General features: G+C 50.7%; 9 protein-coding genes across 9 annotated transcripts; 4 read left to right on the top strand and 5 right to left on the bottom strand.

The window, feature by feature from the left end:
* Nucleotides 1-272: 272 nt before the first annotated feature.
* Nucleotides 273-2,155, bottom strand: VFPPC_12699 (hypothetical protein; the record flags this gene model as incomplete). The annotated part of the gene is made up of 4 exons (XM_018290476.1): nt 273-375; nt 438-1,280; nt 1,339-1,947; nt 2,034-2,155. 4 exons carry the CDS (start codon nt 2,153-2,155, stop codon nt 273-275), a joined length of 1,677 nt encoding a protein of 558 aa, XP_018148158.1.
* A 2,111-nt stretch (nt 2,156-4,266) lies between these two features.
* Nucleotides 4,267-4,895, top strand: VFPPC_15063 (hypothetical protein; the record flags this gene model as incomplete). Its single annotated transcript, XM_018292816.1, has 2 exons — nt 4,267-4,459; nt 4,558-4,895. 2 exons carry the CDS (start codon nt 4,267-4,269, stop codon nt 4,893-4,895), a joined length of 531 nt encoding a protein of 176 aa, XP_018148157.1.
* Nucleotides 4,896-5,939: 1,044 nt separating this feature from the next.
* Nucleotides 5,940-9,766, bottom strand: VFPPC_00129 (cell wall biogenesis protein Mhp1; the record flags this gene model as incomplete). The annotated part of the gene is made up of 3 exons (XM_018280216.1): nt 5,940-7,344; nt 7,409-9,581; nt 9,712-9,766. 3 exons carry the CDS (start codon nt 9,764-9,766, stop codon nt 5,940-5,942), a joined length of 3,633 nt encoding a protein of 1,210 aa, XP_018148156.1.
* Nucleotides 9,767-10,756: 990 nt separating this feature from the next.
* VFPPC_17430 (hypothetical protein) lies at nt 10,757-10,930 on the top strand (the record flags this gene model as incomplete). Its single annotated transcript, XM_022429140.1, has 1 exon — nt 10,757-10,930. One exon carries the CDS (start codon nt 10,757-10,759, stop codon nt 10,928-10,930), a length of 174 nt encoding a protein of 57 aa, XP_022285843.1.
* Nucleotides 10,931-13,050: 2,120 nt separating this feature from the next.
* VFPPC_00127 (2OG-Fe(II) oxygenase family oxidoreductase) lies at nt 13,051-14,263 on the top strand (the record flags this gene model as incomplete). The annotated part of the gene is made up of 3 exons (XM_018280214.1): nt 13,051-13,117; nt 13,175-13,276; nt 13,347-14,263. The coding sequence occupies 3 exons, from the start codon at nt 13,051-13,053 to the stop codon at nt 14,261-14,263; spliced, it is 1,086 nt and encodes a 361-aa protein (XP_018148154.1).
* A 517-nt stretch (nt 14,264-14,780) lies between these two features.
* Nucleotides 14,781-15,957, bottom strand: VFPPC_15062 (60S ribosomal protein L5; the record flags this gene model as incomplete). Its single annotated transcript, XM_018292815.1, has 3 exons — nt 14,781-15,648; nt 15,727-15,764; nt 15,955-15,957. The coding sequence occupies 3 exons, from the start codon at nt 15,955-15,957 to the stop codon at nt 14,781-14,783; spliced, it is 909 nt and encodes a 302-aa protein (XP_018148153.1).
* Nucleotides 15,958-16,439: 482 nt separating this feature from the next.
* Nucleotides 16,440-17,409, top strand: VFPPC_12698 (epoxide hydrolase; the record flags this gene model as incomplete). The annotated part of the gene is made up of 2 exons (XM_018290475.1): nt 16,440-16,553; nt 16,612-17,409. 2 exons carry the CDS (start codon nt 16,440-16,442, stop codon nt 17,407-17,409), a joined length of 912 nt encoding a protein of 303 aa, XP_018148152.1.
* Nucleotides 17,410-17,611: 202 nt separating this feature from the next.
* VFPPC_00126 (fungal transcriptional regulatory protein) lies at nt 17,612-19,650 on the bottom strand (the record flags this gene model as incomplete). The annotated part of the gene is made up of 4 exons (XM_018280213.1): nt 17,612-18,593; nt 18,655-18,885; nt 18,944-19,492; nt 19,580-19,650. The coding sequence occupies 4 exons, from the start codon at nt 19,648-19,650 to the stop codon at nt 17,612-17,614; spliced, it is 1,833 nt and encodes a 610-aa protein (XP_018148151.1).
* A 1,227-nt stretch (nt 19,651-20,877) lies between these two features.
* Nucleotides 20,878-24,071, bottom strand: VFPPC_00125 (MIZ zinc finger protein; the record flags this gene model as incomplete). Its single annotated transcript, XM_018280212.1, has 4 exons — nt 20,878-22,265; nt 22,381-22,574; nt 22,923-23,594; nt 23,728-24,071. The coding sequence occupies 4 exons, from the start codon at nt 24,069-24,071 to the stop codon at nt 20,878-20,880; spliced, it is 2,598 nt and encodes an 865-aa protein (XP_018148150.1).
* Between the last annotated feature and the right edge of the window lie 3,807 nt (nt 24,072-27,878).

The raw sequence follows: 27,878 nt of genomic DNA, 5'->3' as shown, positions 1-27,878 counted from the left end.
GCGGTCAGAAGTCAAATACAATATATCGGCAATGGAAATTCTGGTTACTTTAGGCGGACTGCCACGTGCTTAACTTGAAGTGTCTGATCTCGTCGCCGGCGTATATTGAAGACGCATACATACATATATATCAATCCAGAGTCGACAGAACAGTATACAGAACCAAAGTCTGCCAAGTTACCCGGACATTGTGAGTAAATTCAAACCCTCTGATTGCAATATAATACAGTATATCCCACTTATTCATTCACATTCACATTCACACCGCTCCATCATGACGCATACCTCTCCGTCACCCTCATCCCCTTCGGCACCCCAACATCCCCAAACGACAAACTCGTCGGCACTCTCCTCGCACGCCTCCTACGCCAAATCCTAAAAAACTCCAAAGTCAGCACTTTTCAAACCACAGCAAATAGCATGCCAAGGCCACTCACACGACCCCCAAGGCAACACCAGAAAGAACAGGCACGCCCGCCCCAACACTTACCCCCACGATGACCTTGTTGCTCACCCCGCCTGTTTTTCTCTCAAGCACCTCTGCAACGCTGGGCTTGTGCGTCTCCCTGGGCACGAAGGACACGGGCTTTCCTGAGGAGCCGGATAGGGTGTGGGCGTGTTTGCCGAATGGTATGGGCTTGGCTGTTGTTGCGGGGGCGGTTTGCCAGATGGGTGTTTGGCCGGACGGGATTGTTGTTGTGAGGGTTGTTTTTTCAGATGTGCTTGATTGGCTTTGCAGGGAGGCAGGACAATTGACGAGGTTGGCGGCGCATACTGTGGCCGTGTACGTCGTCTGGATGACTGTCGATATAGTCACCATTCCGTCGTCCCGCTTGATGAGACTAGAAGGAGTTGAAGTTGAAGTTGGGGTGGCTTTTGCAGCACAACCCTCCGACAAGCCAGTTGAAAAGATGGGAATCTCTGTCCTCGGCACCGGTCCATACGTATTCCCAAGGAAGGCGACTGACGCGCCGGCCGCAGCCCCAATAGCCAGTCGGTAACCCTGCTGGAGGAGCAGATCGCACTGCCTGTCGCCAATAGCCCGGGATACATTGAGCGCTGTGATATTGGTAGTAAACTCTGCGAGGTTCGCAAACGCAGTGGCTTCAATGCCCGCTGATAGCCGAAGATTCGAGAGCGATTCATTAAGCACAGTGATGGGCTTGCTGAAGTCGATGCCGAGAGAGAAGCCGGTCCGTACAGACACACGCAGAATAGCCTTGAGGCTCGTCGTTGCAGTGAGGATCGTAACGGGGAGGAATTCGAATTTTGCGCCGTTGCTGATGCTGTTAGCGCAACTACAACGGAATAAGGGTACAAAAAAGGAGTAAACCTCACAAGCTGAGGTCGCTTGCTTCCTTGGCGAATAAGCCCAACTTCATGACGACGCCTTCATCCATCTTCACGTGGAAGCCTGTGTCCATCTCCACACCCGCCAGGACGCTCAGCACCAAGTCGATGCTCAGGACTGCGCCGGCAAACATGTTGCCTACTTGTGCGCCGAGCTGCGTGCTCCGAAATAGGGGGATCGTGTATGTCAGACCCTCGGACAGGGTGACGCCCAACTCGATATACATGTCTACATCGCGCAGTTCAATCTCCAGAAGCGTCTCTGGAAGCGCAGGGATGTCAAGGTCAAAGGCGATCTGTGGAGGGGGGAGTCTGAAATCATGGTCGTTTTTAAAGTCAAAGTCTAGTGTGTCTTTAATTTCATCCTTGACTTGTGTGGCCACGTCCCCTATATACGATTTAATATCGTTGAAAGTGTTGTCAAAGGAGGATTGAAGCGTGTTTGATATTGTCGTGGTGTTGAAGGACGTTGCGGAGAGTTGGGCCCGCGCAGAGCCCTTGATGTAGCATTTCTTGCAGACGATGTTTACGGTTGTTGTTATTGCTCGGGTGCCATTCTGTCGAATCTGGCTTCTGGGTTGTGTATGGTGCGGAAGACTTGCATTTTGAAGAGCGTTAGGTTATCAAAGGTTTTGTCGAGGGAGGTCGATTTGTTGAAGAGGATGTCTGAGTTTGAAGTTGACCGTTTGGCGAGGATGTTTCGTCTGATTTCGCGGAGTGTGTCTGCCGGAGAGTGGTTGGGGAGAGTGTGTATTTCGTATGGCGTGACGGGCAGGAAGAATAGAAGAAGGGGTAGGAACAACATTTTGATGTTGGCTTGACATGTTGATTTGTGGTATGGGCTTCATGCTTTTATGTTTGTGGCTTGTATTCTGGATTATCGTTATGATTGAAGTGTAGTTTATAAATGCAGGGGGATGAACTAGGGGTTGTGGGATGGAAGATGCGACGATTTCTGTTACTCAGGATTGAGCTGAGCCTTTGAACCGGGGTTTGAATCCTGCGTCTCAGCCGGCAGTTGCGTAAACTACCAACTGGGAGGATTTTAAACGTTATTTGGGTGGTTTACCGGTGGTGTTGGATTGCATTTACTTGGGATTCTGTGCGCTGTTTTAAAGGCTGGGTTGTCTTAATTAAGGCTTGTGATGTACGGGTTGGAGTTGGGGTTGGACTAGGGTTTCGGGTCATCTTGACGGGGTCACCGAGATGATGGGATGTTGCAGGTGTAGATTGGAGGGGACTGGCATTACGAGGTAAAATAAGTGATGGGAGCAGCGTGACTTTAGTTTTCTGCTATATGTGGTCAGGGTGAATGAACTCTTGCCTATAAGATCTGCATTAGAGATGCCTTTGGTGGTCTGCGACGGTCTGCAGCCTTGACCAAATGACGGAATGACGGACCGACTGAGGTGTTAACTGTTCTAAGAGACTGGATAACATTCTAAGACGGGGAAGTGCCAGATATTTGGTGTAGTTATTCTATTGCTTGTGGCTGGTGTATGCTTAATTGTCAAGTTTCGCAAATCACACGGCACTGGTTGAATATACAAATGCCGTCTCTTTACATATACTCAGCTACCAAGTCTCGCGAGCCAATGTGCAGCCTGCTTACTTGTCGCAGAATGCAGTTATCCTTGGCCAGACGTGAACGCAAAATGTGAACACAAAACTAGTTATGAGTGGTATCACTTATGGCACAGGCTTTGACTAACATAGCTGTGCTGTTTGCTGTAACTAGACATGGGATGTGCCTAACTCAGTCCCTCCTATCTCTAAACTTGACTGATTGACGTTCTTATACTCTCCGAATACATACCTCGAGATATCAGCAACACAATCTGGTCCAATGAGACTTGTCCAAGAAGTTGCCATGACACATCCAACACGGCCACAACTAAACCTAAACGACAACTAACTCACCAGCAAGGACAGTACCTTGTCTTAGCCTCACTTTGCAAGACGAGGAGACGCAATTCATCTCTGAACCATACTTAGACACGTAGTACTTGATTACTGTCTCAAACTGCATCATCCGCAAGCTAAAGCACATACTCCAGATAGAACAAACGACCATCATTCATACCTATCCGCAACTTATAGCCATGCTCAATTAGATCCCAATCCCAACTGCTTATGAATGGTTCCAATGCACCCCATGACACTTATACCATCGCAGCGAATATCAACACGCAAACAATGCTACCAACGCCCAAACTCCATACTGAAAATCACTACCCCCGACTACTAGCACTCGAGTCCCTCCTCGACGAATCCGACCGCTCGCTATCCATGGACCTCTTGCCCTCTGCAAGCGGCGACCTCGACCTCGTGCGCAGCATCGAAAAGTCCTGCGTATTTGTACCGGAACTCGACCCAGGTTGGCGGGCCTGTCGCCACGACGCGTAGAATTGTTTGCACAGGTGTGCGGACATGGTGTACGTGGGTGCCATTGTAAGTGCGAAGTATAAGCGACGTCAAGTTACGTCCGTGACCAAATAGTGTTGTAAAAAGTTGATAGAGCTGAGTTGCGTATCTGTCAAGAAAAGAGAAACGGGAGCAAAGCACAGTTTTGTTGTTCCAACGAAACGAAACGTCTTTGTTGGGATCGTCAAGCAAGTGTCGTTCGATCAACCACCCACTGGGCAGCAGTGGCCTGATGTGCGATGGGCGGCAGTGTACTTCTCCGGCAGGGGTCAGATCACTGATGTACCCAGGCCCTTTGAATCAAGGGTCTGTTTTTAAAGTTCTTTGTAGATAGAAGCGACGCTTATAGACACAAAGTTTTACGAGCGAACAAACGAGGTTGTTAAAGCGTCAAAGATGACGATCGCGTGGCACAAGACACTTTTGGCAGGAAAGGTAGGTGCGACCCTTTTGTACCTTCCCTGATCTACGGTCACCAAACCAAGGCGCGGGATGAGGTGGATGGATGGCGTCTTGATTGCCTGCCGAAATTTACTCCAGCCGCTTCGAAATCAACCAGAGTCCAGACAGAGACTGACGTTGACAAAGCCACGTCTAATCAGACAGCGTACACAAACCCTGGTCGAGTCTACTGCAGTCAGGTGGCCTGACTGCCACTTTGGCACCATCCACAGAGGTGGAGGTGGCACCACCACTGTCCAGGTCGAGAAACATTGAAACCCATTAGCCACTCAAGTACTGCGAACTCGCGAGCCGAAACATGAACTATTTGGCTTGGACCAGCTGAGCGGGGGCAGTTCGTACAGTTGATTGACCATGGCCAACCGGGTGATGATGAACCGATGGGAATACCAATCAATACGGTCTGTTCCAACATTGGGTATATTTGGTACAAGATACCGACGAGTCACGATTGCGCCAGACATCTCTTGCTACAGGCTGGTAGGTTGGCAGCGAATTGGACAATTACCAAGCATAGCCATATCAATGTCGCAATTCGAGCCGCTGGACCCGTCGTACATTGCGCCAACTCCAGACAAGTGCTGCTGCTATTCTTGGTGTCTAGTGCGGATCGCAACGATTGCCTCGAAATCCCTACCTTCTCTGTGCTGACACGATAGGGCTACACGACACATCTTGATACTCGACTTACGAATAGTCAACCGCTTTCTGGAGGAATATTCATAAACACTTGAAGAACGACATTCACAAAAACTTGACAGTCCATCAAGGACTAGAAGATCCAGACATCACTCTGCTAAGCATTGGTAATCCTACCCAAGCACCAGCTCGCCATCCAAACGGTTGGGCTCCACTCCCCACACCAACATCAAACAAAGCTATCCAATAGGCATCTCTGTGATTCTGCTTACACTGTACCCTGGGACATCTGCAAGTTGACGTCGCATGGCCACCGCATGGCGTCACCCGCTTGCGCCGTGGATGGCTAATCTAACTACTGGGTTTGCTGTTGTGAACATTCCCCCGATTTTGCCTTCAAATGTTGCCTTGCAGCATTGAACAGTTGAATTGACATCTGCAGTAACTCGAGCTTGTAGTGAATTTCCATGCCAACATAGTCCTGTCATTAACTGCTCAGCGCAATTCCTGTCACGAGCACGGAATACACATAATGTGAAACAACTGCCACATGGAAGCACAACAGCGGGAAAGAATCACCACGCTCCTCTATTCACACATCTTCAATCACCTTGAACGGTCAACGCAGAGTGCCTTTTGGTAATCGGATACTGGCTAGATAATTACACATATTCATTCCAAGCCCAGCATAAACGCTGTTCATTAAACTTCAAGCCAATATCCATACAAAACAAAACAACAAGAAAAGAAAGGGCACGTTTGAACCCCAAAGAATCGCCCTCGCGCCTTCGCTTGCAATTAAAATAAAACCCCCAAGAAACGAAATATATACCCAAAAAGGCAACAACAGGATGGTCGTGTTGTGTATGTAATGTAATGACGCTCAACGACTACAATGCCGTCTGCGAACAATGCTTTGTCAACTAATTGGCTTCATGTCTAATTTTTGTCGACCGCTCGTGAAGCATGCATTTCGTTCGAAATATGACCGTAAAAGTGACGTCGGTACTGTGTAGTCAGCACCTTGCCATGCGTATGCTTCGCCAATGGACACTGTCTCCTGCTCAATCTGCAATTGCACTCTCATCAGCTGGTTGTAATGCTTCTGTGCCAGGTTTGTCAGATGACACCGTAATGTTTGCTCGCGCTTTCTGCTGTGCTTCGACAAATCGCCCCCAGTGCTCCGGGTCGCTGTCTCTCATGCTGCGGAATAGCACCTCCTTGTCCTCCTTGAATGCCCGCACTGCACCCTTTTCCTTCACCTTTTCAAGCAGCTCTCCGCCAATATCTTCAGCCAGTTCTACTAGCATCTGCGAGTGCTTTGGGTCCGACCCAATGTCATCAATCGTTTTGATAATGTCAAATTGTTCCTTGCGAACAAATCCTGACCGGAATTGGTGTCCAACACGGAGAACGCGACCTTCCTCCTCTGCCAATTCCTTGGATAGCATCGAGTTGGACCTGGACAATGGTTTGGGTGGGTGTATCTCGGATTCGTCCTCTCCGTCCGATACAACAACCGCCGAGTCGTCTCCCGTCGTCATGGTCTGCAGCGGCTCCTCACTCGACGTGGATGATATCTTGCGTAATTCGTTGCTGCTGGGCGCCTCTGGCTGTGGTTCTCGCGTGTCGGGGAATTCATCTTCGAATCTCTTGATGATGCCCTGCAGGGTGTCATCCAGGAAGGTAAGCTTGCGAAGATTCATCTCATCGCCCGATTCGGCTCTAGCCTTGTTCAGAGCTGGCTGCAGGCGCTGTCGAATCTTTCTCGCTCCAGCGAGGAGATGCTTCGACATGTCCTTTGCTTTGCCACCAGTTGCCAAACCAGTTGGTCCCGCCGAACCGCCGCTGCCTTCTGTGCCCAGCGCGAACTCTCCAGACTGCCGGCGAGAGTCGTCGCCTCGGTTCTTCAGACAGCATGCCAGGGCTTTGACGACACCGGTGCCGCCGATGACGTAGTCTTCATCTGGGGTATCTTCGTGGTCATCCTCTGGTCCGTCTTGTTCCAGCACGTCGTGTCCGACAAGGTGAGCCAGAACATCGGGATATGCCGGCACCTTGCATTCTTGCATCTCAGTCTGCGTCTCAGACATGGCATTGGCTATCACGGCGCCAATGTCGGTGTCGGGGATCCTTTCCATGTTGCGGAGACAATACGCTACAACTTGTTTCGCCATGGCCTTGACAATCTCTCCAGAGCCTTCGCTGGGCACTTCAATGTCGACACAGATCAAGCTGTCCGATATTCTAGCCGCTGCCATGAGAGATGCATACAGAGCGCACGCTTCTTCTTGTGCCTCCTCAGTCTTTGCATCTGCGAGCTTCAATAGTTCACTATTACCCAGCAGGTTAATGTGTGCCAGGTTGCGCACTTCTGGCAAGACTTCAACGAGGGCAATGGCTTGTTCTGAGCTCATGTTGACGTCCTGCAGATGGATACGCTTCAAGTCCTGAAGTTTGGGGAGATATCTGCATTCAGTTAGCAGCCGTACTAGGTTGGAAAGGGGAGCCAACAGAGGGCATCACTGCTTACCTTCTCAACAGACCAAGTGCGCTAGGCTTGGTCTGGAACAGTTCTTGATTGTGTGAAAGGTCGATAAACCGGAATCCTTTCAACCTCACCAACACAGGAAGAAGCTTGCCAAGACTTGAGGGCGTCAAGTTGCAGCTAGCCAAGCTAAGAGCCCATATAGGATGATGCTCATCCAAGATACCGGCAAGAGTCTCAACGTGCTCATTAATATCGTTCCCACCTAGATCGAGGCCTTCGCAAAATCCGGCATTCAGGTATCTCACCACGTGCCTGATGCCGTCTGCGTCGAGGGAGTTATGTGCCACGCCAAGCCGTCGAACACCGCACTTGATTATGCCGTCTATAATTGTTCCCAATTGCTCCATGCTTGGCTCCGTCTCACCCATATTCACCATTTCCAAAGTCGAGCCACCTAGTCGATTAGCCATAGCCGTTGAGAAGACGTCTGATATCGTTCGGGGGATGTGCATGCCATTCGGCAAGGTGCCATTCTTGGCAGCAGGCGCCTGTCTTGGGAATGGGATATGCGAAATGTCGAGATACTTGAGGGACCGGCACTTGTACAGGAACAACGAAATATGCTTCCATCCGTCAGGACCCAACTTGTTGTTTTTGACAACAACCCGCTCGACAACTCCACCCTGGGCTTCGAGTTCGTGTTTAGGCTTCTTTCGCCTTGAAGTCGGAGGCATCTTGGCAGCCAGCAAACCTGCAAGAATAACACGAAGGCCTTCATCGCTCAAACCACAATTCTCGAGGAGGATTTCCTTGACTGGAACCACCGCAAGGTAGTCTCCAAGAGTGATTAGGTCCGGTAGTTGAAGATAGTAATCCGTCAGGTCGAGCTTGTTAACCGTGCCGCTGGAAATGTTGGAGTTGGCCTTGTCCATTAATTGTTCGGTAATCTTCTTAAGAATGGGTGTTTCCCGCAACTGACAGCATCGACGATATATCCTTGCAGGATTCGTGGTCGGAAGGGAGGATGACTTCGGAGTAACGGTACCGCTGCGAGCTTCTGAAGACGAGTCGCTACTGTCATAGTGGATTTCAATCGGCACAGAACCATTGTCCTCGGCGAGTCTTCGACGCTTCTCTTTCCTAGCTTTCCGCTCTTCCTCGCTCCTCTTCTTCTTTTCCTTCTTTTTGGTCGTGTCCTTTTCCTTGTCAGGGCCAACAGAAGAAGTCTCGTCGGTAGTACCACCGTTTACATCAGCCTTATTCTCAACTGGTTCCGCTTGGATGCCATTTGTGGCAGTCCCATTTGCAGTCTTCGCAGCCTCCTCGGCCTCTTTCTTGGCTTCGACGGCATGAGGATTCTTAAGCGCGTCGCCTTCGCCCTTTTCGGTAAACTTTTTCTTTTGCGTCTTATCCAGAGGTTTTGCTTCTTGAGCTTCTCCATCAGCATACTTGGGCATGGGAGCTATCTCCACATCGACACAAAATGAAACCCGTCGTAGCTTGGCTTCTCTTAATTCGGAAATGCTGCACCTCTCCCGATTCTGGTCGACATTCAATATTTTGCGTTCCACAAGACCATTCCCCAGCTTTCCGTTCACCATGGCGTTAGTGCCTGAGGAGGACAAGCGTCGGAAGACACCCAGAATGCCAGCTTGACCGGTTTTGGGTGGTGCAGGTGTGTATGGACCGTTGCCCTCCGGTTTCGCCGCCGCATGCTGTAGAACAGCATTTCTCGTAGGGTGAAGCCTTGGTGGCATGGGCTCAACAGTGTCCTCGGGTGGCGGCGAACCCGGCGACTGAGGTGCCGCCGCCGTAGTCTGGGATGATTGGTCTTCGGTGCGCTGTGATTGTGACTCTTTGTGGTGAAGGTGGTGCAGAGAATGGTGATGGGCTGGCGAGTTACTGGGCGGCGAACTGGTGGAACTCGAGAACTTTGCAGAAATATTGGAAAACCATGAGTTGCGCCTCTGCGGAGGGGTTCCATTGGGCCCGGGTTTGTTCTCTATTGAGCCGGATCGTGATAGTCGTCTCGACGCACTCGTTAGATTCGACGGGCTGGGAGAAGGTTGGCCGCCATCTTGCTGCGGAGGTGTACTCTTCGTATTTGGCGTCCCTTGAGGATTACGAGGATCTTGTGACGGCGAAGGAATGTTTCGTGGTTGTGACGGAGCAGGCGCTACCTTGGGAGGTGAGGTGGATGGTTTGCTAGCTTTGTCTGCGGTCGTGTCAGCGAACTACCGAGAAACATGGAGGAGAATAATTCATGTTCAGGATTCTTGGGAAAGGAGGATAAAGACGAAGGACAACGAATCCTTGACCACACGCAGGGTATGATGAGACAATACCTTTGGGCGACGCCTTGGTCATCCAGCTGACGTCGACTCCGTGAACTTGCTCCATGGTGCCGGCGGGAAGCGAAGCTCGTCTCGCTCGACTACTCAGTAGGCCACACCATGTGCAAAGAGCTGCGAGCAAGATGAGATGGAGAGGATACAACTGCAAGCGACGAAGATGATTGCTATTACCCGCCTGGTCGTCGCAAGTGTTTCGTGATTGGAAATTTTGATGATGTATGAGCGGAATAGCGGAAAGGTAATATTCGGAAGCGGGTGAGCGCCAACTTTGGCTGAAGTCGATTTCTCAGCTTCAGAAGACCGGGGGTGGGGAGGCAAGTTTTTGGGTGACCGTGGATCCGGGGGACCGTCTCGCCTCTGATCTCGATGATTTAGGTGACAACAGTGAACAACAGACGGGTCCAGCTTCAATGTCAAGTCAAGGTTGGCTTTGGGTGAAAGTAGCCACCCTAACACTCTCCTTCTTGACTGGCTCCTTGGGGGATGGACGCTGGACGCATTGGACAGTGGCACAAAGCCCTGTCATGGAATCCGGTCGAGTCTAGTCTGGTCTGACAGATGCACACAGGCCAAGTCCAGGTTGACGTGAGCGGACTACCGAGCTTATCCGCAGAAATTAGTAGGAAGACCACTACCGTGCTGGACAATCCATGTACGGAGTATGGAGCACCACAAAGGCCTGGTGGCGGGGTAATAAATCAATACTTTGTTTCCAGTCCAGTCCAGCCCAACCAAGGGGATGTGACCAGACCCTGGATGGGGTTTGCTGGCTGGCGCGAGGACCAGCGTGTGAGATTGAAGTGAGATTGGTGAGATTCGAGGCCCTTCCGTCATCGACCGGGGACATGGAGCAGCCTCCAGCAACATTAATGCTCCACCAGTTTTCAGCACTCATCAGAGTCATTACCACCAGACCCGATCTCTCATCAGCATCTCCACTCGTCGTCCTGGTTGGCATTCGCGACAGGACTGCTCGGTTCTGGGTTGGAACTTGACTGGATCAGAGCTTCCTTCAGTGAAGGTGGAGTGAGTGCAAATGGTGCACCCTGGACTGTGCAATCAGCCAGACTCCGATTCCTTACTCCTTGCACATGTCACTCTGCTGCAGTGCCATGCCAAGAGTCGCGTGCTCTCGATGCCAATGGATTTGAGCTTAGCTGGGGCTGAAGTTGTGCGTGTTGTGTCGTCTCTAGATCAAAGGTCTGCTTAAAATTCTATACGTGTTGTTTGGAGTACTGAGAGAGTAGACAACATCAATCAATTGACAATGATTTTATTGCCGGGTCCTTCCTTCATGTGAGATTCGTGCTCCTTCCCTGTTCTTGGATGTGATCCAGTCAGCCAGCCCTGGATCCAACCAGTTGACACACACAGACAACAGACACAAAACGAAAAAAAGGGCTCCATTGACTGAGTAAGCCCTGGGTTCTTTTACAGTGCACTCGAAAAAATGTGCAAATATTGCTTATAATTCATCAAATGGTCAATCAACTCCACTACTCGCTTTACTGTGAAGCTTAGACCCTTTTCTTATCTCTTCGACTCTACGGAGGACTCAAGTCTTCCATCCGATATTACATCACTCCCGAAATGGACCTGCTTTGTCTGAGCCACCTCCAGACCATCGGCCAGAGCACATGAGACAAGACGAGAGATCGCCAATCAGCCCTCTCCGACCCCCTCTACAAACATCTTCACGCGGTTAATAAGTGGGCGGACCCTAGTGACAGGACTGAGCTGATACCAACGTCACTTCACCGCCGCCTTGATTGCAGTCCGATGCAGTCTGGAGCAGTAACCCGTGGGTAGGCGAAGGGACGCCACAGAGCTACCGAGTATGAGGAAGATCTTCCCTCAAACTTATCCTGTTCCCGCCGGCTAAAAACAAGCTAAATCTCTCTGTGGCGTCCGAGTCTTCCGTAGCTACACTCGTAGGCTTCTTCGAAGGGATACTGGGCACAATAACAAAATTGTTCACTATCGCGGGCAGTGCCAGCTGGAAATGCCGCGGCGACTGGCACGGGTCTTTGTGTTTCAACGCCACTACCTGGCCTTCAACGAATGCCCTGCTTGTGCCTTGGACACTGAAAAATGAACGAATGAGGGCCTAAAAGCTCTGCAAGACACTGGATTGGCAAAATGCTCGCCCGTGGCGACGATTTCCCACAATCCCAACCTTATCTCCGGTGGGCTGCTTCATACAATCGCCACAGACAACCAACACAAGCTCCGAGACTCCCGTGGCCCTGGCACTAGTACTCCAAAGCATTGGAAATGGCTTGTCCTGTGCCATGCCTGTGGCGCACCATGACCATGTCCTGAAGGGTCAAGGTGTGATGAGTTTGCAAATGCCTGTTTTGATGAATCTTGGTTGTCAATTTGAAGCTGAGTCCATTTCAATGCTACATCGCCACCGTTCGAAGCAGCGCGTTGAGTATCAGGAACTGAACCGCCAAAGTCAGAAAAATTCATTTGATATTGACGCCTGTGCCTACGCACAGACCAACCAACCATACATTTGGAATGCAACACTCGCGGTGTTCCTGTGACCGATATCACGAGATCATCTTTCCAGAGTAGGCAGTTTGTGAATAGCGCTTGGCAGCTTCCAACCTGACATCTCGAGCAGCTGCGACTAGGTTGGTGCTTGGCTACCAACCTGCTCGAGCACTGGAACACGGCTGTTGTGAGATTAAGCTCCAGTCCCTAGTTCCACATGCAGCAAGTTGCATGGAGCTGTAATTTTGTGTGCTAACCGAAGCAACTACTCCGTACCTACCTCCACCATTACTGCATGTTGGATTTAGATGAACCAACAATGCTTCCCGTCATGCACGAATCGATCGTAACGGCACAGCAGCAGCCACGTATCTGCTGCAAAGCGCACAGATATTCAGTAGCCAACCATTATTTCTGATAGACGCCCATTTGGAAAATACTCTGCCGATGCCCCATATGGTTTCACCAACAGATGTTCACCATGAGGTTGCTACACCGTCGTTTATGAGTTCGTCCGGACGATGGCCGATATCGACACAATTATAGATACGGTTATGGGCAAAGTGTCTGCTCTCCAATCGGCCTTCTCCAATGGATGACAACCAACGGTCTTGAGACGGGTACGAATGGATCATCACCACTGCATGCCGGTGGGACTGTCGTTATTTATAACATGGAGTCCAAATACAAGGTCTTGTAAGTCGTAGGCGGCAGGAGCGCTCAATCATTTCCAACATACCTAGGTACATAAACGAAACGTCCCTCTCCAGTATGACGTGAAACCGAATGCCCTCTCATGTAACAAGGAAAGACACTTTTATAGACATCATTATGCCTCATAACTTGTCAAAGACTCCGTTAGCAAAGTACATCCATCCACCGGAAACGGGGGAGAATCGTGAGCATCACTTCTGGCGTCCGATGCTAAAGGAGAGTGAATAGTAACCAAATTCAGTGGCGTACGCTGATCTCATTACGCTTGATCTTTCCGAATATGACAAGCCGGGAGGAAAGCAAAGGCTAGTTGAGCAACTTGGAGAAGCGATACACACTACCGGTTGGTGTTCTAGCATGGCAAAAATGTCAGGCCTTGGGCGATATATACTGACTGATACGACACATGCCAGGCTTCTTCTACATTACCAATATCGGCCTCACCCAATTTCAGATCGACCAACAATTCGCCATTGCAAAAGCCTTCTTCGCCCTCTCCTCCTCCGAAAAGATCCGATTTCGCGCACCTCTCGAAGATGGCAACTACAACGGTTACCGCCCCCTCGGCTCCGTCGAGATCCTCCCCGGCCTTCACGATAACCTAGAATTCTACAACGTCTTCAAGTTCATCCCCCAGACACAGCGAACGCAACCTCAAGTCATACGCGACTACGCCTCGCAAATCGAACAGCTTCAGCGACACATGCACGAAGACGTTACCTACAAACTCCTCCGCCTCATTGCCTTGATACTAGAGCTGCCGGAAGACACATTCGTCAAGGGCCACCTGTACGAGGCAAACTGCGACAGCTCCCTCCGGTACATGATGTACCGCGCGAGGACAGAGGCAGAAAACAAAAAGTATAAAGATTTGTACTTGCGCGGACACTCGGACAACGGGACATTGACGTACGTCTTCCGGCAAGCGGTTGCTGCGTTGCAGGTGAAACTTACGCAGGATTCGGACTGGGAGTACTTGCGGATTCCAGAGGATAAGGTTGCTGTAAATATTGGCGATATTCTGGAGTTTTTGTCAAACGGCTACATCAAGAGCGGGATTCACAAAGTGGTCGCTCCGCCAGGTGACCAGGCGTGCATGGATCGCCTGGGGCTGTTGTATTTTGTGCGCCCGAGTGATGATTTGCCACTGAAGACGCTAGATAACGAGTTTCTGAGGACGGCGGGATATGGCAAGAAGGGATCCGAAAGAGACTTGGACATCTCGGCGTCGGAGTGGGTTAGGGCGAGGGTGAGGAAGAACTGGAAGGGATCGGTGAGAGAGGGCGTTGATACTAGGGAAGGGTTTTTGACAAAGGTGTTTTATTCCTGAGTTGGGGATTGATACCCGTGAGTATGTGCTATTCAGTACCTCTGTACGACAGACCTCTTGACCTTACTTGATTCATAAGACTCCGTATTTCTAGCTCCGAGTAGCCCTAGTGACTGAAAAGGAATATCGTGAAGGTGTACAAGACGGACAATTGCCACTTCGGAGTCGAACTGCTATTTTCATCAGCAAGCGTAGGAGTAATTTAGCATACCTCGACACTAATACCCCTGACATCCTTGTGCGATGGCAGAAGATTGTGGTATTCAGCCGGGAGTCGACACAGCCAAGCTCACGCACATCTACAAGTCAATGGCATTCATAGTCATCCAGTCAAGTCATGTGGCGCGGAAGATTTGGTATTCATTTCATTAGAAATCGAAATCGAACTTGAACCGTTCCCAAACTCCGAAACCAAGCCCATATTTTGCTACCATTGAACAAAGTGCCTTATGCATTTTTATATGGAAATCCCATTTCCCCCACATACCTGCATGCCGTCGTGCCCAGCAAGCACCCTTTACTCCTCGGCAAGAAGAGCCTTGATCTTTTCCTGGACGCGCTTCTCCTTCTCGGCCTTGGTAGACTTGGTCTGTCTGTACTTCTTGGAGATGGCCTTCCACTCCTCCTTGGTCTTCTTGGGGCCCTCGCTCTCAGCCTTCTTCCAGGGGTCCTCGCGGATAGCGGCGTGGGCCTCGGTGTACAGCTCCTCGAGACCATCGGCCTCGACATCGTCGTCAATGTACTTCTGGAACTGGCTCTGGTAGCGCTCCTCGTCGTCGTCGGCCAGAGTCTCCATGTACTCGGCGACGTGGCCGCCAAAGATGTACTTCTGGAGGGTCTCGGTGTCGAGCTCCTTGGACTCCATGTCGTAGCCGGGGAAGCGCTTCTCAGAGTGGGGGACGAGCACACCGCCGTCAGAGGCACCCTTCATTGCGCCAAAGACACGAGCACCAGTGGAGGTGCGGGCCAGACCAACGTCAAGGAAGACCTTGAAGGGGCGGCGCTCGCCGTCCTCAGTCTCAGCAGCCTCGGTGAGGGTGAACTCGCCGTCGGCCTCCTCGACACCGACAAAGTCCTTGTCGAGGCCGAGCTTGGACAGCGCACGGCGAGCAATCAGCAGGCCGGTGGCGTAGGCGGCGGCCCAGTTGGTCAGGCCGTGCTTGATGCCGTAGGCCTTGAGCTCGTGGGCGTAGGCCGCGACGAAGACCTTGTCGCCGGTGATCTCGGCGGTCACAATCTGCATGATGATGTCCTTGTTGGTGAAGCGCACGACCAGGCGGTACTTGGGCGCATTGTACTTGTTCTTGGCCTGGGTGACGAGGCGCTTACGGGCGTAGTAGTCGGTCTTGCCGGAGCGTCTGCGCTTGTACTTGGTTTGGTAGCGGCTGTTATATCCTGTCAGCAAAATCTCCTCTCCAAAAAGTAGCACCCTCGAGCGAAGCGAGGACCAAAAAAAAACATACCTGTAGTAAGCGCTGTTCTTGACCAACTTGTGGAAAGTCTGTCCAAATATTCCCCGAGTCAGCAATTTGCGCTTCAGACTTGCTCGTCTTCCTCCTTCCGAAGCAACTTGCGGTGACTCTTTAATTTCACGAGCAAAACAGTCGGCATTTCTGCCAATTGCATTTTCCAGGCTGTTGCATTGCTCTTTCGAGCGTACAACAACCTGCTGAGAGGCCAGTTCAACTTACCATTTTGACGGATGATGACCAACGACGGCGGGTGAATTTGCTGTCTGGAGTTGGGTGTTTGGTGATGCGGAAACAAGAGAAAGAGCAAGACCAAATTTTGGTGGGGGATATTTTTCAAGCCCTAAGCGTAAAACCCCTGCTGTGGTGCTTCGACTCAAATGGCCCCACTGGACAGCAGCAAGGGCAGATCGACTGAGTCGGGTTGGTTACGACTCACGTGACGCGCAACCACGATTTCTGGGTTCAGAGCCTATCTGGGGTCGTGGATGTGGCTCGTGCGTTGACGTCTCGCTCACAGTGTGCAAATGCACAATTCAGCCACAGCGTTGGAGGTGGCTTCCTGCCGGTTCGGGACCCGCCCGTGAGCCGAGGTGCCACGGCTAATGACTATCGATTGTCAACTTGACCCCAGATCTTACCCTATGCATCAACGATTCTCAAAACAAAAAGGACTCTCATTTCTCGTGATTGTTGTCATAAACTCAATGTCTCTTTTAGGCGTAGAAGATCCACCCATAGACCAGATATTAGAAGCCATTGACGAGATGGCATCCCCCAATCAACCCAAAGTACTCCTCTTCGACATAGGAGGAGTATGTGTAAGTCACTTCCAACTCCCATCTCACTCAAACCCTCAACTTCAACTCACAAAAACAGGTCGTATCACCCTTCCAAGCCATCCTAGACTACGAAATCAGCCTCAACATCCCCCCCGGCTGGGTAAACTACTCACTCTCCAAGTCCGCCCCCAACGGCTTCTGGCACAGACTCGAGCGCGGCGACATCCCCATGGACGCAGCCTTCTTCGCCGGATTCAACAGCGACCTCCACCGGCCAGAGCACTGGAAGGCCTTCTACACACGCGAGGCCGCGAAGTCGCCCTCCCTGCCCAGGCAAGTACCCCCGGTGCCCAAAATCGACGGCGAGTGGCTCTTCAACGAGATGATGACCAAGTCCAACGCCCCGGACCCGTGGATGTTCCCCGCCCTCAAGAAGCTCAAACAGAGCGGGAGGTATATCCTCGGTGCGCTGAGCAATACCGTTATTTTCCCGCCTGGTCATAAACTGCACAGGCCGGATATGCTGGACGACCCGCTGCGAAGTTTGTTCGATGTGTTCGTCTCGTCTGCGCATGTGGGGTTGCGGAAGCCGGATCCTAGGATGTATAAGCTCGCGGTGGAGAGGTTGGATGCTTTTGCGCGGGAGAATGGACGTACGGAACGGGGGCGGAAGTTGGGTTGGGATAAGGGTGTGCAGGCTGGTGATGTGTTGTTCTTGGATGACATTGGTGAGAATCTGAAGGCGGCTAAGAATGAGGGCTTTGGGACGATCAAGGTTTCGCTGGGGAGGGCGTATGAGGCTGTCGAGGAGTTGGAGAGGGTGACGGGGCTGCAGTTGGAGGGGGAGCATCCCAAGATTGCTATCAAGCCCAAGATACGGCGGGCCAAGATATAGTGTGGACGTGTATGAGAGGGTTGGCTGTAGCATGACATATGAAGAGAATCTTTTCGATGATACGACAAATTGTTTGATAATGAGTAGCCTTAGCTGCATACAAATAGATTCGGTAATACGCCTCCTATGCCCAGTCGCTATACTATACAGTCAAGATATCAAGTCACGCCAAACATGCAACTCCCCCAACCCATCACCACAATCACAACTCCACATCGTCAAAGTTCCACGCCGAATTCGACAACAACCCCGTAAACCAAACAGGCCCATTCGTCCCCATCCCAAACGCCCTGGCACCCCTATTCTCCAGCTCCTCCACCGGCCACTCCTGCGGCACCTGGCTCGCACTGATGCCATCCTTGTTGGCCCTCCTCTCGAACCATATCCTTATCCAACGCATCTTCTTCGCAATGTCGGCCACTCTTCCCTCCGTCGCGACTTCAGCAGCCGTCGCCTCCACGCCCATCTCCGTGACGAACCTGCCCACTGCGCGGATCCGGTCTGCCTCGGAGGCATCGAGGCGCTGCACGAGGCGGTCCACCACGGAGAGGAAATTCATCGTCATGCGGGCAAAGTGGACGTCCCAGTCTTTTGTTTCGAGGAGCAACAGCCGCGTGGTTATGACGAGCACAAAGGTGATTTGCTCGGTGAACGTGATGGATTGGTAGATGTACTGCGATGCTGGGAGGGTGAAGAGAATGTCGAAATAGGCCTTGGCGGCGAATAAGCAATTTCGTAGGCATTGTGAGCGGTATGTTGATGGCGCGCCGCTTTCTTCGGGGATTTCGTGGAGAAATGTGGCGGGTTCGTAGAGCCGCACCAGGAGGTAGTTGTAGTGTAGTGTGAAGAAGCGTTCCCAGTTATCGAATTCTTCAGAAGGAACCTGGTGTGCGTACAAGGCGCGATCCTGGATTTGTTGCCGGTCGAGCGATTCCATCAGCGTGTCTAGTTCTTCGCGGAATCCGCGCGATTGGTCGTCGAGCAGGAAGAGATAGGGTTTGCCTCTTTCGCGATCATTTGCTGCGCCGAAAGCTTCAGAGATTTTCTCTCCCATTTGGACGAGGCGTACGTTGTGCTCGAGGAAGATGTCCGAGGGATGTTCGCGGGCGCGTTTGAGGGATTCACAGCAGAGATCTACATATTGACTTCTCAAGGGGTTCTGTCTGCCAAAGAGGGTCGAGTTGCTATATCGAATTAGCTGGCTTTAGTTACCAAGTTTCGTGCGGATGGCCCAATCCTACTTACACCGACAAGAGACAATAACACCCTAAAAAGGTCCGTTGTTCCTCGATAGAATGCATCTTGGCCGTAATCATATCCTTCTTTGTCTGTCGCAAGTCCTCAGGCGCATCATCCATACCAATCTGTTGCAGAAGCGAAGGCGGAATCTTGGTGATGCCCAAGTTGTGTGCATATCCCAGAGCTAGATACGTCAGGTTGGTGATTTGCTCGTCGAAAAGTGTCCGTAGATCAGCCCTGTTTTCCTTTGTCAGCGTAAAGGTAAGACCATTCATGTCAAAGCTGCACCACGTACCATGAGATGCAAATCAACAATCCTTGCAGCAAATCTAGCTGTCGCTCCTCTTCGACAAGCATGTGCTGGCCCAAGTAAGCCAACACATTCCTCTTCATCTTGGTCACTCTCGGAATCGGCAACGGTGCTGCCGCTAGCATAATGACCCTAAAGAGGAACGGCTTTGCGAGGTACATTTCCTTTGCGGTCATTTGATCGTCCAGTACTAAGAAGGGGAAATTCTGAATAAATCTGTCTCTAAAGAGGGACAGAATCCGATCAGACTGCGGCCAAGTCAGTCCGTATATCGGACCAGGCTGGACTCCGGTGGTGGAAGCACTTCGTGGAAGCGGTTGACGATGGTCGCCGCAAAGATGATTCGTCGCGGCGGCCTTTTCATGTTCGCCAGCAAATGCGGGTGACTCCGGAGTGAGAACGACAGGCGACGATTTAGAATTAGGGTGAGAAAGCGCAAATTCATGCGTTGGCGACGTGGCCGAGGTTCCCTGATTCTGTCCTTCCAGAGCAGCAGTCAGGGTTTCAATCTGCTTCTCCAAGTTGGACACTCGACTGCAAACCAAAGTTGTAAGTAACAAGCTTCCAAGACATATAAAAAATAAGTTGGGACAAAGAATATGATGCATTCAATCCTCTCACCTATTCAGTGGCCGAATCTGCCTCGGCTTCCTCAAACTCTTTGATGATTTCGCCATGCAGTGAATGCCCATCTTCTCACATCTGCCATCCCATCGAGTCAGTCTTGGCGCTTCATCAACCCTTCATTCCGGAGCCGTCGCGAATGGTCCTCACCTATCGCAAAGATGACGCTGGATATTGCAGTCCTTAAAATTGCAGCGCGCCTTTGCCCTCGAGCACGGCACACAAGCCCTCTGTCGCCGAGGCGGGCTTTGCGCCCTAGGACGCGTGGTTGACGATTCCGACATTGAATGATTTTTGCTGCTTCTCCAAACGTCCAGTTTCCCACCCGCCAAAACGTCGTCTGATGCTTTCTGTTCAGGTTATTCGTCTCTCCCTTGGCCCTTCCATACGCAGTTGATCACATTTGGTGGTCCTTTGTCGAGTGCATCCGACGTAACCCTCCGTTCATGAGCTGGGATATGTGAAACAGGGCTATTGGCGAGTAGATGGGTTCATTTGGGTTATAACTGGGAGTGACGACAGTTTGGCAGCGTTGGTCGGGGGAATTGTGCCCGGCAAGAGGACGGGTTAAGACGCGGCGCAGTGGAACCTGGCGGGATACAGGATACATAAATCTTGCAGAGGGTTAATACTGTATTCAAAGTATTCTGCATCTCACCACCTGCCCCACCAAAACTAAACTAACACCGACCCTGACTTGCGGTGCATCCGAAGGATCAAGGTTTGATGAAGCTACTTGAATTACCGAGTACAACAAACAATAACAAGGCCTTCACCCTGTTCTTTCGGCACTCGTTACCGACGATAGCCTCGCCTTCCATGTCTACGTAATCGTTGGGGGCTGCCGAACTGTGCATACCATCATCAGCAAAAACTGAACTGCACCGCATAACTGTAATAACGTTCAATGTTGTCAACCAACAGTCCGGGCTGGCGATGGCCCCCAAACTTAGAAGTCAACGTCAGGAGTCCAGATGTCAGGATTAAGGAGTCAACACGCCCAAGACCGCCATGAACGACCTTGAACATATTCGTCACCTCACCCTCACAGCAATCTCCCTCATCTCACACAGGCGCCATGTTGCAAGCCATCGTGATGAAGCTCGACCATCAATCTCAACAAAGACTATCATCGCATTTTGTGGTATCCAGAGAGCTAGTCACCTTGTCAATCCACCATACGCCTTAAAATCACAGCTACACGTACATCCATACGATCTCTTTACAGCACAATCCCTTAAGTCCCGTTACCCTCTTCCCATACCTGCCCCCACACTATGCACAGTTCACCCCCGTCAGTCGTCCAAGATCTCAATGACTTCGGGTTCTACCTTGATTTGTTTCCCCCCCGTTGCATCACCTCCTTGCCCATCGATATCCGTTGGCAATTCAGTCGCAGTCCAATTACCATCCGCGGTGACCTTGATGCTCTTTGTCCATGTCTTGCCAGCCTGAGCCAACCCCTGTCGAACACTGAGCAAATATTCGTCCTTCTGAAGACACCGCGGCCCAGCGTATTCACCACATATAGGGCATTTCCATCCATCAGCCAGCGATGGCTCTGTTCTACTCTGGGATTGCTTGCCTCGACGCGTTTGCAGCCAGATCTCCAAGTCAAAGCATTCAAGATGCTTACATCGTATTCCTCGAACAGGCGACTCAATCATGCAAGCGCTGAACGGGTCTGTCAAGGATATGCTCAGCGACTCGTCCTGAACAACCACATCGTTCGATCCCGAATCACTGGGCTGTATCCGCCGTTTGATTTCGCTCCTCATCTGCTCAGCACTAAATGCCTCCAGATCAAGCACCATAGCCGAAGTCGACTCGTGATCCATAATTTTAATAATCTCAACAGCCAAGTAATACGTAGAAATCCTCCTGTAGTTGTCAACATTCTCGGGCAGGCTAATCTTCACAGTGTTGATTCCCGGTCTTATCGTATCTGTGAGCTCAATCGGTAAGTGTTGATGGAAATGCTGAGGTCGCTGGGGAAATACTGGGTCGTCATTGATATTGATATAAATCTCTGCTGGCCAGGTGCAAGGTGATATAGCCCAGTCTGCCATGCTTGTTGCAGCATTCTCTGGTCGCTTTCCACTTAGTTTAAGGCGGTACCGCAAGGCCCCTTGATGATACTGATGAGATGTGCATTGTTTTGAGTATATTGGCTGAGACTTTTCTGCAAACTCAGTTGCTGATACTGCAAATTCAAGCGTTTGGATGATTCCCTTTTGGCGAATTAGGGCAGTTGGTTCAAGCGCAAATCGGTCAAGAAACTGGTAGTATCGAGCCCAGCTCTTAGTGCCCCCGGCACTGACTCTCTCCGGGCTGCGTGTTCGAGCCAGGTGAAGGCCAGACTGAACTGACGTCCAATCATAGGGATTCTGAGGATACTCTGCCTCGCCAAGAGGAGTGACCGAGAATCTCGTACCCAATGAGGCATTCTGTGGTGCTTGTGGCATTTCGGCCCGTGTGCTCGGAGGCATTTGCCGTGTGTCAAGGTGATGTTGACGAACAGGCTTGGCTAATGAGTTCCAACTGGCGTGCGATGATGTGCTGACTGAGGGAACTGGCTCGCCGAAGGGAATCGAAGACACTGGTGCAGCAGTCGCTGTGTTGTGGCTCTGGTTGGCACTCGCCGTCGGACCGGACGGCGCCTGTGCAGCTGTGTATCTGGCGACTTAGATAGATGCAGCTGTCAGTACGAGACGATGGATGGTGACAAGATATGGATCAAGGGAACAGGTGCCGTGGAACAAAAGTCGACAATGGGGATAAGCACAAAATACACTCACCTGTATTATTAGATTGCGAGATTAAACGGCTTGTAATGGCTACATATCTCCGTTTGATATTTTCCCGCCCTTGTCGAAGGTAGGCCCAATTAGAGGGCTGCATCGCGGCCTGCATCTCGTGTGCCTTGTCCGCTTGGAGAGCGTTGGCGAATTCTTGTGCCACATAGGCATCACCGGGCCCGAACATTCTCCAACTAAAGGTAAACAGCATAATTTGCAGCCATGTTGAGTTGCAACTCAGTTCTGTTATCAGCTCTGAGACGAGTACTGGATATCGCCTCTGACGAACGGAACAAAGGATTGCTGGCCATTTGTGCGCCAAGGATGACAGAAATCTGACAATTTGTGTTGATGTTTCCCCAAAATATGGATACCTTCTGCCGGCATCAGCCAAATTAAAAGGAAAACGGGAAAACCACAACAAATATTGAGGATGAATCAGTGTATTGGGTTTCATAATAGTAGCCAATAACTCAAATGCTGTAGCAAACATATGGCTGCCTGCGGGCAACATAAGGTGAAGGGTTCGCTGGTCGACTGACCAAAGACAATAAAACTGATGGAGGGCCAGGCAAATCACATCGTTGCTTTTGCAGGCGTCAATCATGACAGAACAGCGCCATGCTTCCAAAGTCCTTGTGCTGCCACGCGGGCCACTAGGCTTATTCATGAACTCGATGAGAGCCTGTCGCCACACAACCATGTGATCTCTTGCCATCCTGATGTCTTGCGGAGAGCACTGATTTGAGAGGTGACCGTCGTTGGGAGCATCATGGACAAAGTGTGCTTGAGATGCTGTGTGCATGTACACAGGGGTGGACGGGAGAACAGGAGGAGCAGCATCCAGACGTTGATAGACGAAGCCCCCGACAGTGATCTGTTGGGGAAGCGGTTCTCCTGGCTGGTAAAAGTTGCCAAAGTTTTGTGGTGGAGGTGGTCGATTCACCAGAGGTGTATGAGACTCAGAGGTTGGACGGCTCGGGTGTTGGCCGTGGTACTGCTGTTGCGCCATCTCCGCACTACTAGCTAACTCATTGCTTGTGGGATAGTCTTGAGTAGCATTGTGGCTAGATAAATGTTCTTCCCTCAAGTCGGTCTGTTTTGGTGACGATGGATGGTTGGGCGTGGCCTGGGGACTGATGCTTGTCGATACGTTCGAGTCCATTGGTACTGATGCCAGAGGCACCGAAGAAGAAGAAGCATCACCATTGTTCCTATAAGTTGATAACGCAGACAGTTAGATTTGCTTCGGTAATGAAAAAACTCGAAATCATATCTGTTGTAAGAAGATTGTTGAACGATGAAGTTATGAGATAGGACATCGAAGGGCACTAAAGATTGACTCACACGTCAGGACTGCGATTTTCAGCATCTTCCATGGAACCTTGCGCCGGCTGCTCTTGTGTTTGGAGTATGACATTGGCTGTAATGGAGCTTGGCCGCACTGATAAGTTTTTGAAGTGGCCATTTGGCAATAGTTTCCTCTTTCGAATACGTGTAGGGCCTTTGGATAAGACGGCGGGAGCAGTTGCAGTTGCAGTTGCAGGTGAAGCACCAGACGCCATCCACGATGGTTGGTGACCCCCTATAAAAGCAAGGCTCGTCTGGTTTGCTGCGCCTATCCGCATCGAGTCAACATCATCATTGGAAACAGGGACAGCCGTCCGACTTGAAGGTGAAGATATTGACATGACGTTTCCTAAACCTCGAGGGAGCTTCGGGTAAACAGATCATTCTGGGTGGTCGTAATTTGTCCAAGACGGATGTGCACAATGCGGCGAAGTAACAAAGCAACTGGACGTGTGCAGGTCAGATGAGGGCGACGCGGTAGAGGATCACTGCTTAGTTCTTAGACCAAATGGTCCGGTGCAATGAATACCGTGCTAAAACCTGCTCCTCGTGGTAGTGAATCAGAACGCGGGAGATGGACGTTGGTTTGCTGTGGCGGGGTAGAAGCCCGCCTTTGAAGGCTCGCGGCACGGCTCGTGAGGAAGTCGTGGTGTCTCGGTAGCGACCAACTCGCACAATAAATGAGGTACAACGGACTCTGGCTCTGTGCGACGTGAAACTGGAACGGATAGGGCCAAGGCTGGTGAACACGGTCTGGACGAGACAGTGGATGTACGTAGTCAATGAATAGAGGCTGTCCATGCACAGAACTCGATTGAAGCAATGAAGAAGCGGTGGAATTGCGTCGAACTTGCTTTTGGCAAGATTGAAAAAGGCAGGCACAATCGAGCTCATACCTGGCACGTCCTGGCCATGGCCAAAACTGCATCCACGGTCCGGGAATAGAGTCTGGCAGAGGCAGACTATTTTCCTCACTCACCGAAATGGACAGACACTCCTGAGAATTAATATTCGCGGTGCTTGGAGCTGTCCACAGGACAGTTGCTGCGAAAGCTTCCATGTTGGTGACCAACCAACAGACCGACCAACCAACCGACCAACCAACCGTGCAGCAGACATGGTTGACGCCCAATATAATGTTGTGAAACCATAAAAGTTGATCACGCCAGCCTCACTTTCGCCGGTAACAGGCACACCATGTCTGGCCTTGTCTCAGCAAACATGCACTCTGATGGATCTCGGCGGCCTCCAAACAATCGTCAGTCGCCGTGGCACTACGAGGAAATTAAAAAGACTGAGGAATTCGGTAGAGGTCCAGTCCCCTGGGTCGAACAGATTTTATGACATCCTTGCTGCATGTTGATGCGGGCGGTTCGAACAAACATTGTAATCGCCGATTCACCATGTTCAGGCTGAACGTGAACAAACTTGGTGTACCGATGATTCCAGTACCCGGCTAGAGAGACATGGAGTATCGCATTTACGCAATGATGCAGTGCAGTCCAGTTTTTGAACAATGATAGTAAAGCATGACTGCTTCTAGGTCATATGGACGTGCTGTACGCCGTATTTCCTGTGTTATTTAGCTCTTCGGGATTGTGACTGACCGACCGACTGTATGCCATACAGCCCTGTGCAATACAATAAGCGTTTAAGGAAGTACCACATGAATTCGAAAGAAGATGAGGCATGGTGTATACACTGGGCGAGGTGTGATATGAAACGAGAATGCTCATGATACCCCGGGGACACAAGATTTCCCAATCTGCATCGTCAAAGATGCGCGAGGTAAATACGTAAAACTAAAAGGACGAAACAAGACTCGCCAGTCAGAAATGACGAGTTTTGTAAAGGGGCTGCGGTCTGTGGCTTTTGCACCCCAATCAGTTATTATCATCAGTTACTTACCAGACCACATGGGGCCGTGCATTCTGTCACCACAAAGAAAGTGGCTCATCTCAGCTTCTCAGAACACAGAGTTGCCCTGAGCCAGAAATGTGCTAGGGGAACAATGTTAGTAGCGGAAGTGTTATTGCGCCTGTGGTGCCTTGAGCAGTGAAGATGAGTCTGAGATCAACTGTAGTCTTGACCAAGAAGCACTTGCAGATGGTCAAGTATGCACCTAGATATGACCGGCACTAAGTCAAGAATTTCAGCCTCAGGTAGTGCAATTTCCTCGTCAAGTACACCATAGGTAAAGCCTATGGCACCTCATTCCCAAGTCTGGCACCAGAAGGAGGGAAGACACAATTTAAGACTGAACTTAAGACAATTAAGATTGTGATTCTGGAAATGCAATTCGTGCAAATGTACTCCGTAATGAGGTGGGAAAATTGAAAGTCTTGGCAGAGGGTATTAACTCCAAGCACTGAAGTGCCGCGGAAGTTCTTTGCATGACTTGTCTCAGCGGCTCCTTTACTACTTTCTTTTCTATGATTCATTGTAAATAGAGTTCAATCATAGTGGCGACTTGGGAGACTAGAGACATACCGTGCCATATAATAGGTTTCCCATGAATACGCACTATATAATGGGGGCCGCGCCGCCAATAAAATTTGATACTCTCCCTCACCGGATTTGCTAATTCTGGGCCTTACCTCGCCCTTTTCGCTTTGTTCATCGCCTAAGTAACATAGGTGGGCTTGGCGAACAATGCATAGTCTAGCTGTGTAATGTGAGCAGTGAGTCGCGCTAATGTGAGTTTCGGTGCTAGTAAATATATATTTTCATATCCATGGCCATGGTTCCACTAGTTTTCCTTAGCCCCCGAAAAACAAGCATGCAAGGTTAAAGGACCGCATGATGTTCGTGGGTACGCTGGTAATTGGCGACGAAGAGATGAGGGGAAATAAATATTGACCAACAAGGCGGTACAAGGTGCCGGATTTGGTAGCATGAACCGGGTGTAATTTCTGTCCATTCGTGCAGTGGACGTGGCAGGACCAGTTTTTGATCCGTACATCGACTAATTTACCCGGAAATTATGCTGCGTATTGTATATGGATAACATTGACTCAATTCAAGATGAAGTCGGGGTTGTCTTTTGATTTGTGCCTAATGACGCTGTCGTAGTGAAGCGTCCCGCGTCTTATTAACGCGATGCCCAATTCAGGGACCAAAGCCAAGATCTTACCAAACATACTCCGTACAGACGATCAACAGAGTACCTGGGTAGGTGGGAGCTGATGACGTATATCTCAGGGGCCATTTGACATGCCACTGGAGTTCGGACGGTATGAGCAGGTTTGCTGGTCCATTTCCACGTTTCAGGCTTCTGTGATAATGCACATTTGGACATGTTGGCTGCCCATGTGAAAGATTATTTTTGGACAGGCAGCTTCTGAATGATAGCAATGGACTCATCGGAGAGGAGTTTGATGGTCCAATATTTGATGGGGCGAATTCTTCAGGTATGCTGATTTGGGTCCGATTTATGACGCCTTCTCGGATCGGCAGGGCATGTGAAGGTCGACGCCCGTGGTAACTGGGAGGAAGCTAGGGACAGGGACCACCTGGGCGCAGATAGACGGTAGAAGCAGACATCTGTCTAGCAACAGCATGCGTGGGTGCTCGCATTATCACCCAATACCGAATCGCACATGGTACAAGTGGCTTGTATGGCTTGTTTTTCGTTCAAGCCGAACCCATCGAATCGAATCGAGTTGAGGGAAAAAGAAAAAAAAAAGGTACAAAGGCACAGTGTAGAACCAACCACTTGCAAGCAACCAGATGAGTGTGGATGAGTGTGGACGAACAGGACGCATGAGTCGCACCTGCCAAAGTTGAAAGGTACAGAGCAAAGTACGGAGTCAAGGCTGGCGGGACCTTGACGGGACCAGAAGCGGCCATGACACTAAACCGTATTCGGGAGCCGCCACCCCGGGACTGGAAAACTTAGACTGGACGATTTTGATGCGTCCAGCGAGTATTGTCTGGTCTAGTCTGGTCCAGTCTTGCGTCTTGTCGCCCCAACCTTTCAACCTTGGGTCCTTCCTTGTCTGTCCATCAAAGTCTGGTCCTTGTCGACCCTTGGGCCCAAGCATCCCAGGCCACGACGCAGCAATCCACGGTATTCATCACCATTCGACCGACACCAACAACCTCGGGAAGTTGCTTTTGACGAGAGCGAGAAAGGGGCCAATTTTCTA

The sequence above is a fragment of the Pochonia chlamydosporia genome, chromosome 1 (genome assembly GCF_001653235.2).
Source record: "Pochonia chlamydosporia 170 chromosome 1, whole genome shotgun sequence".
NCBI classification, from domain to species: domain Eukaryota; kingdom Fungi; phylum Ascomycota; class Sordariomycetes; order Hypocreales; family Clavicipitaceae; genus Pochonia; species Pochonia chlamydosporia.
This window is presented reverse-complemented; position numbering and strand designations above follow the sequence as displayed.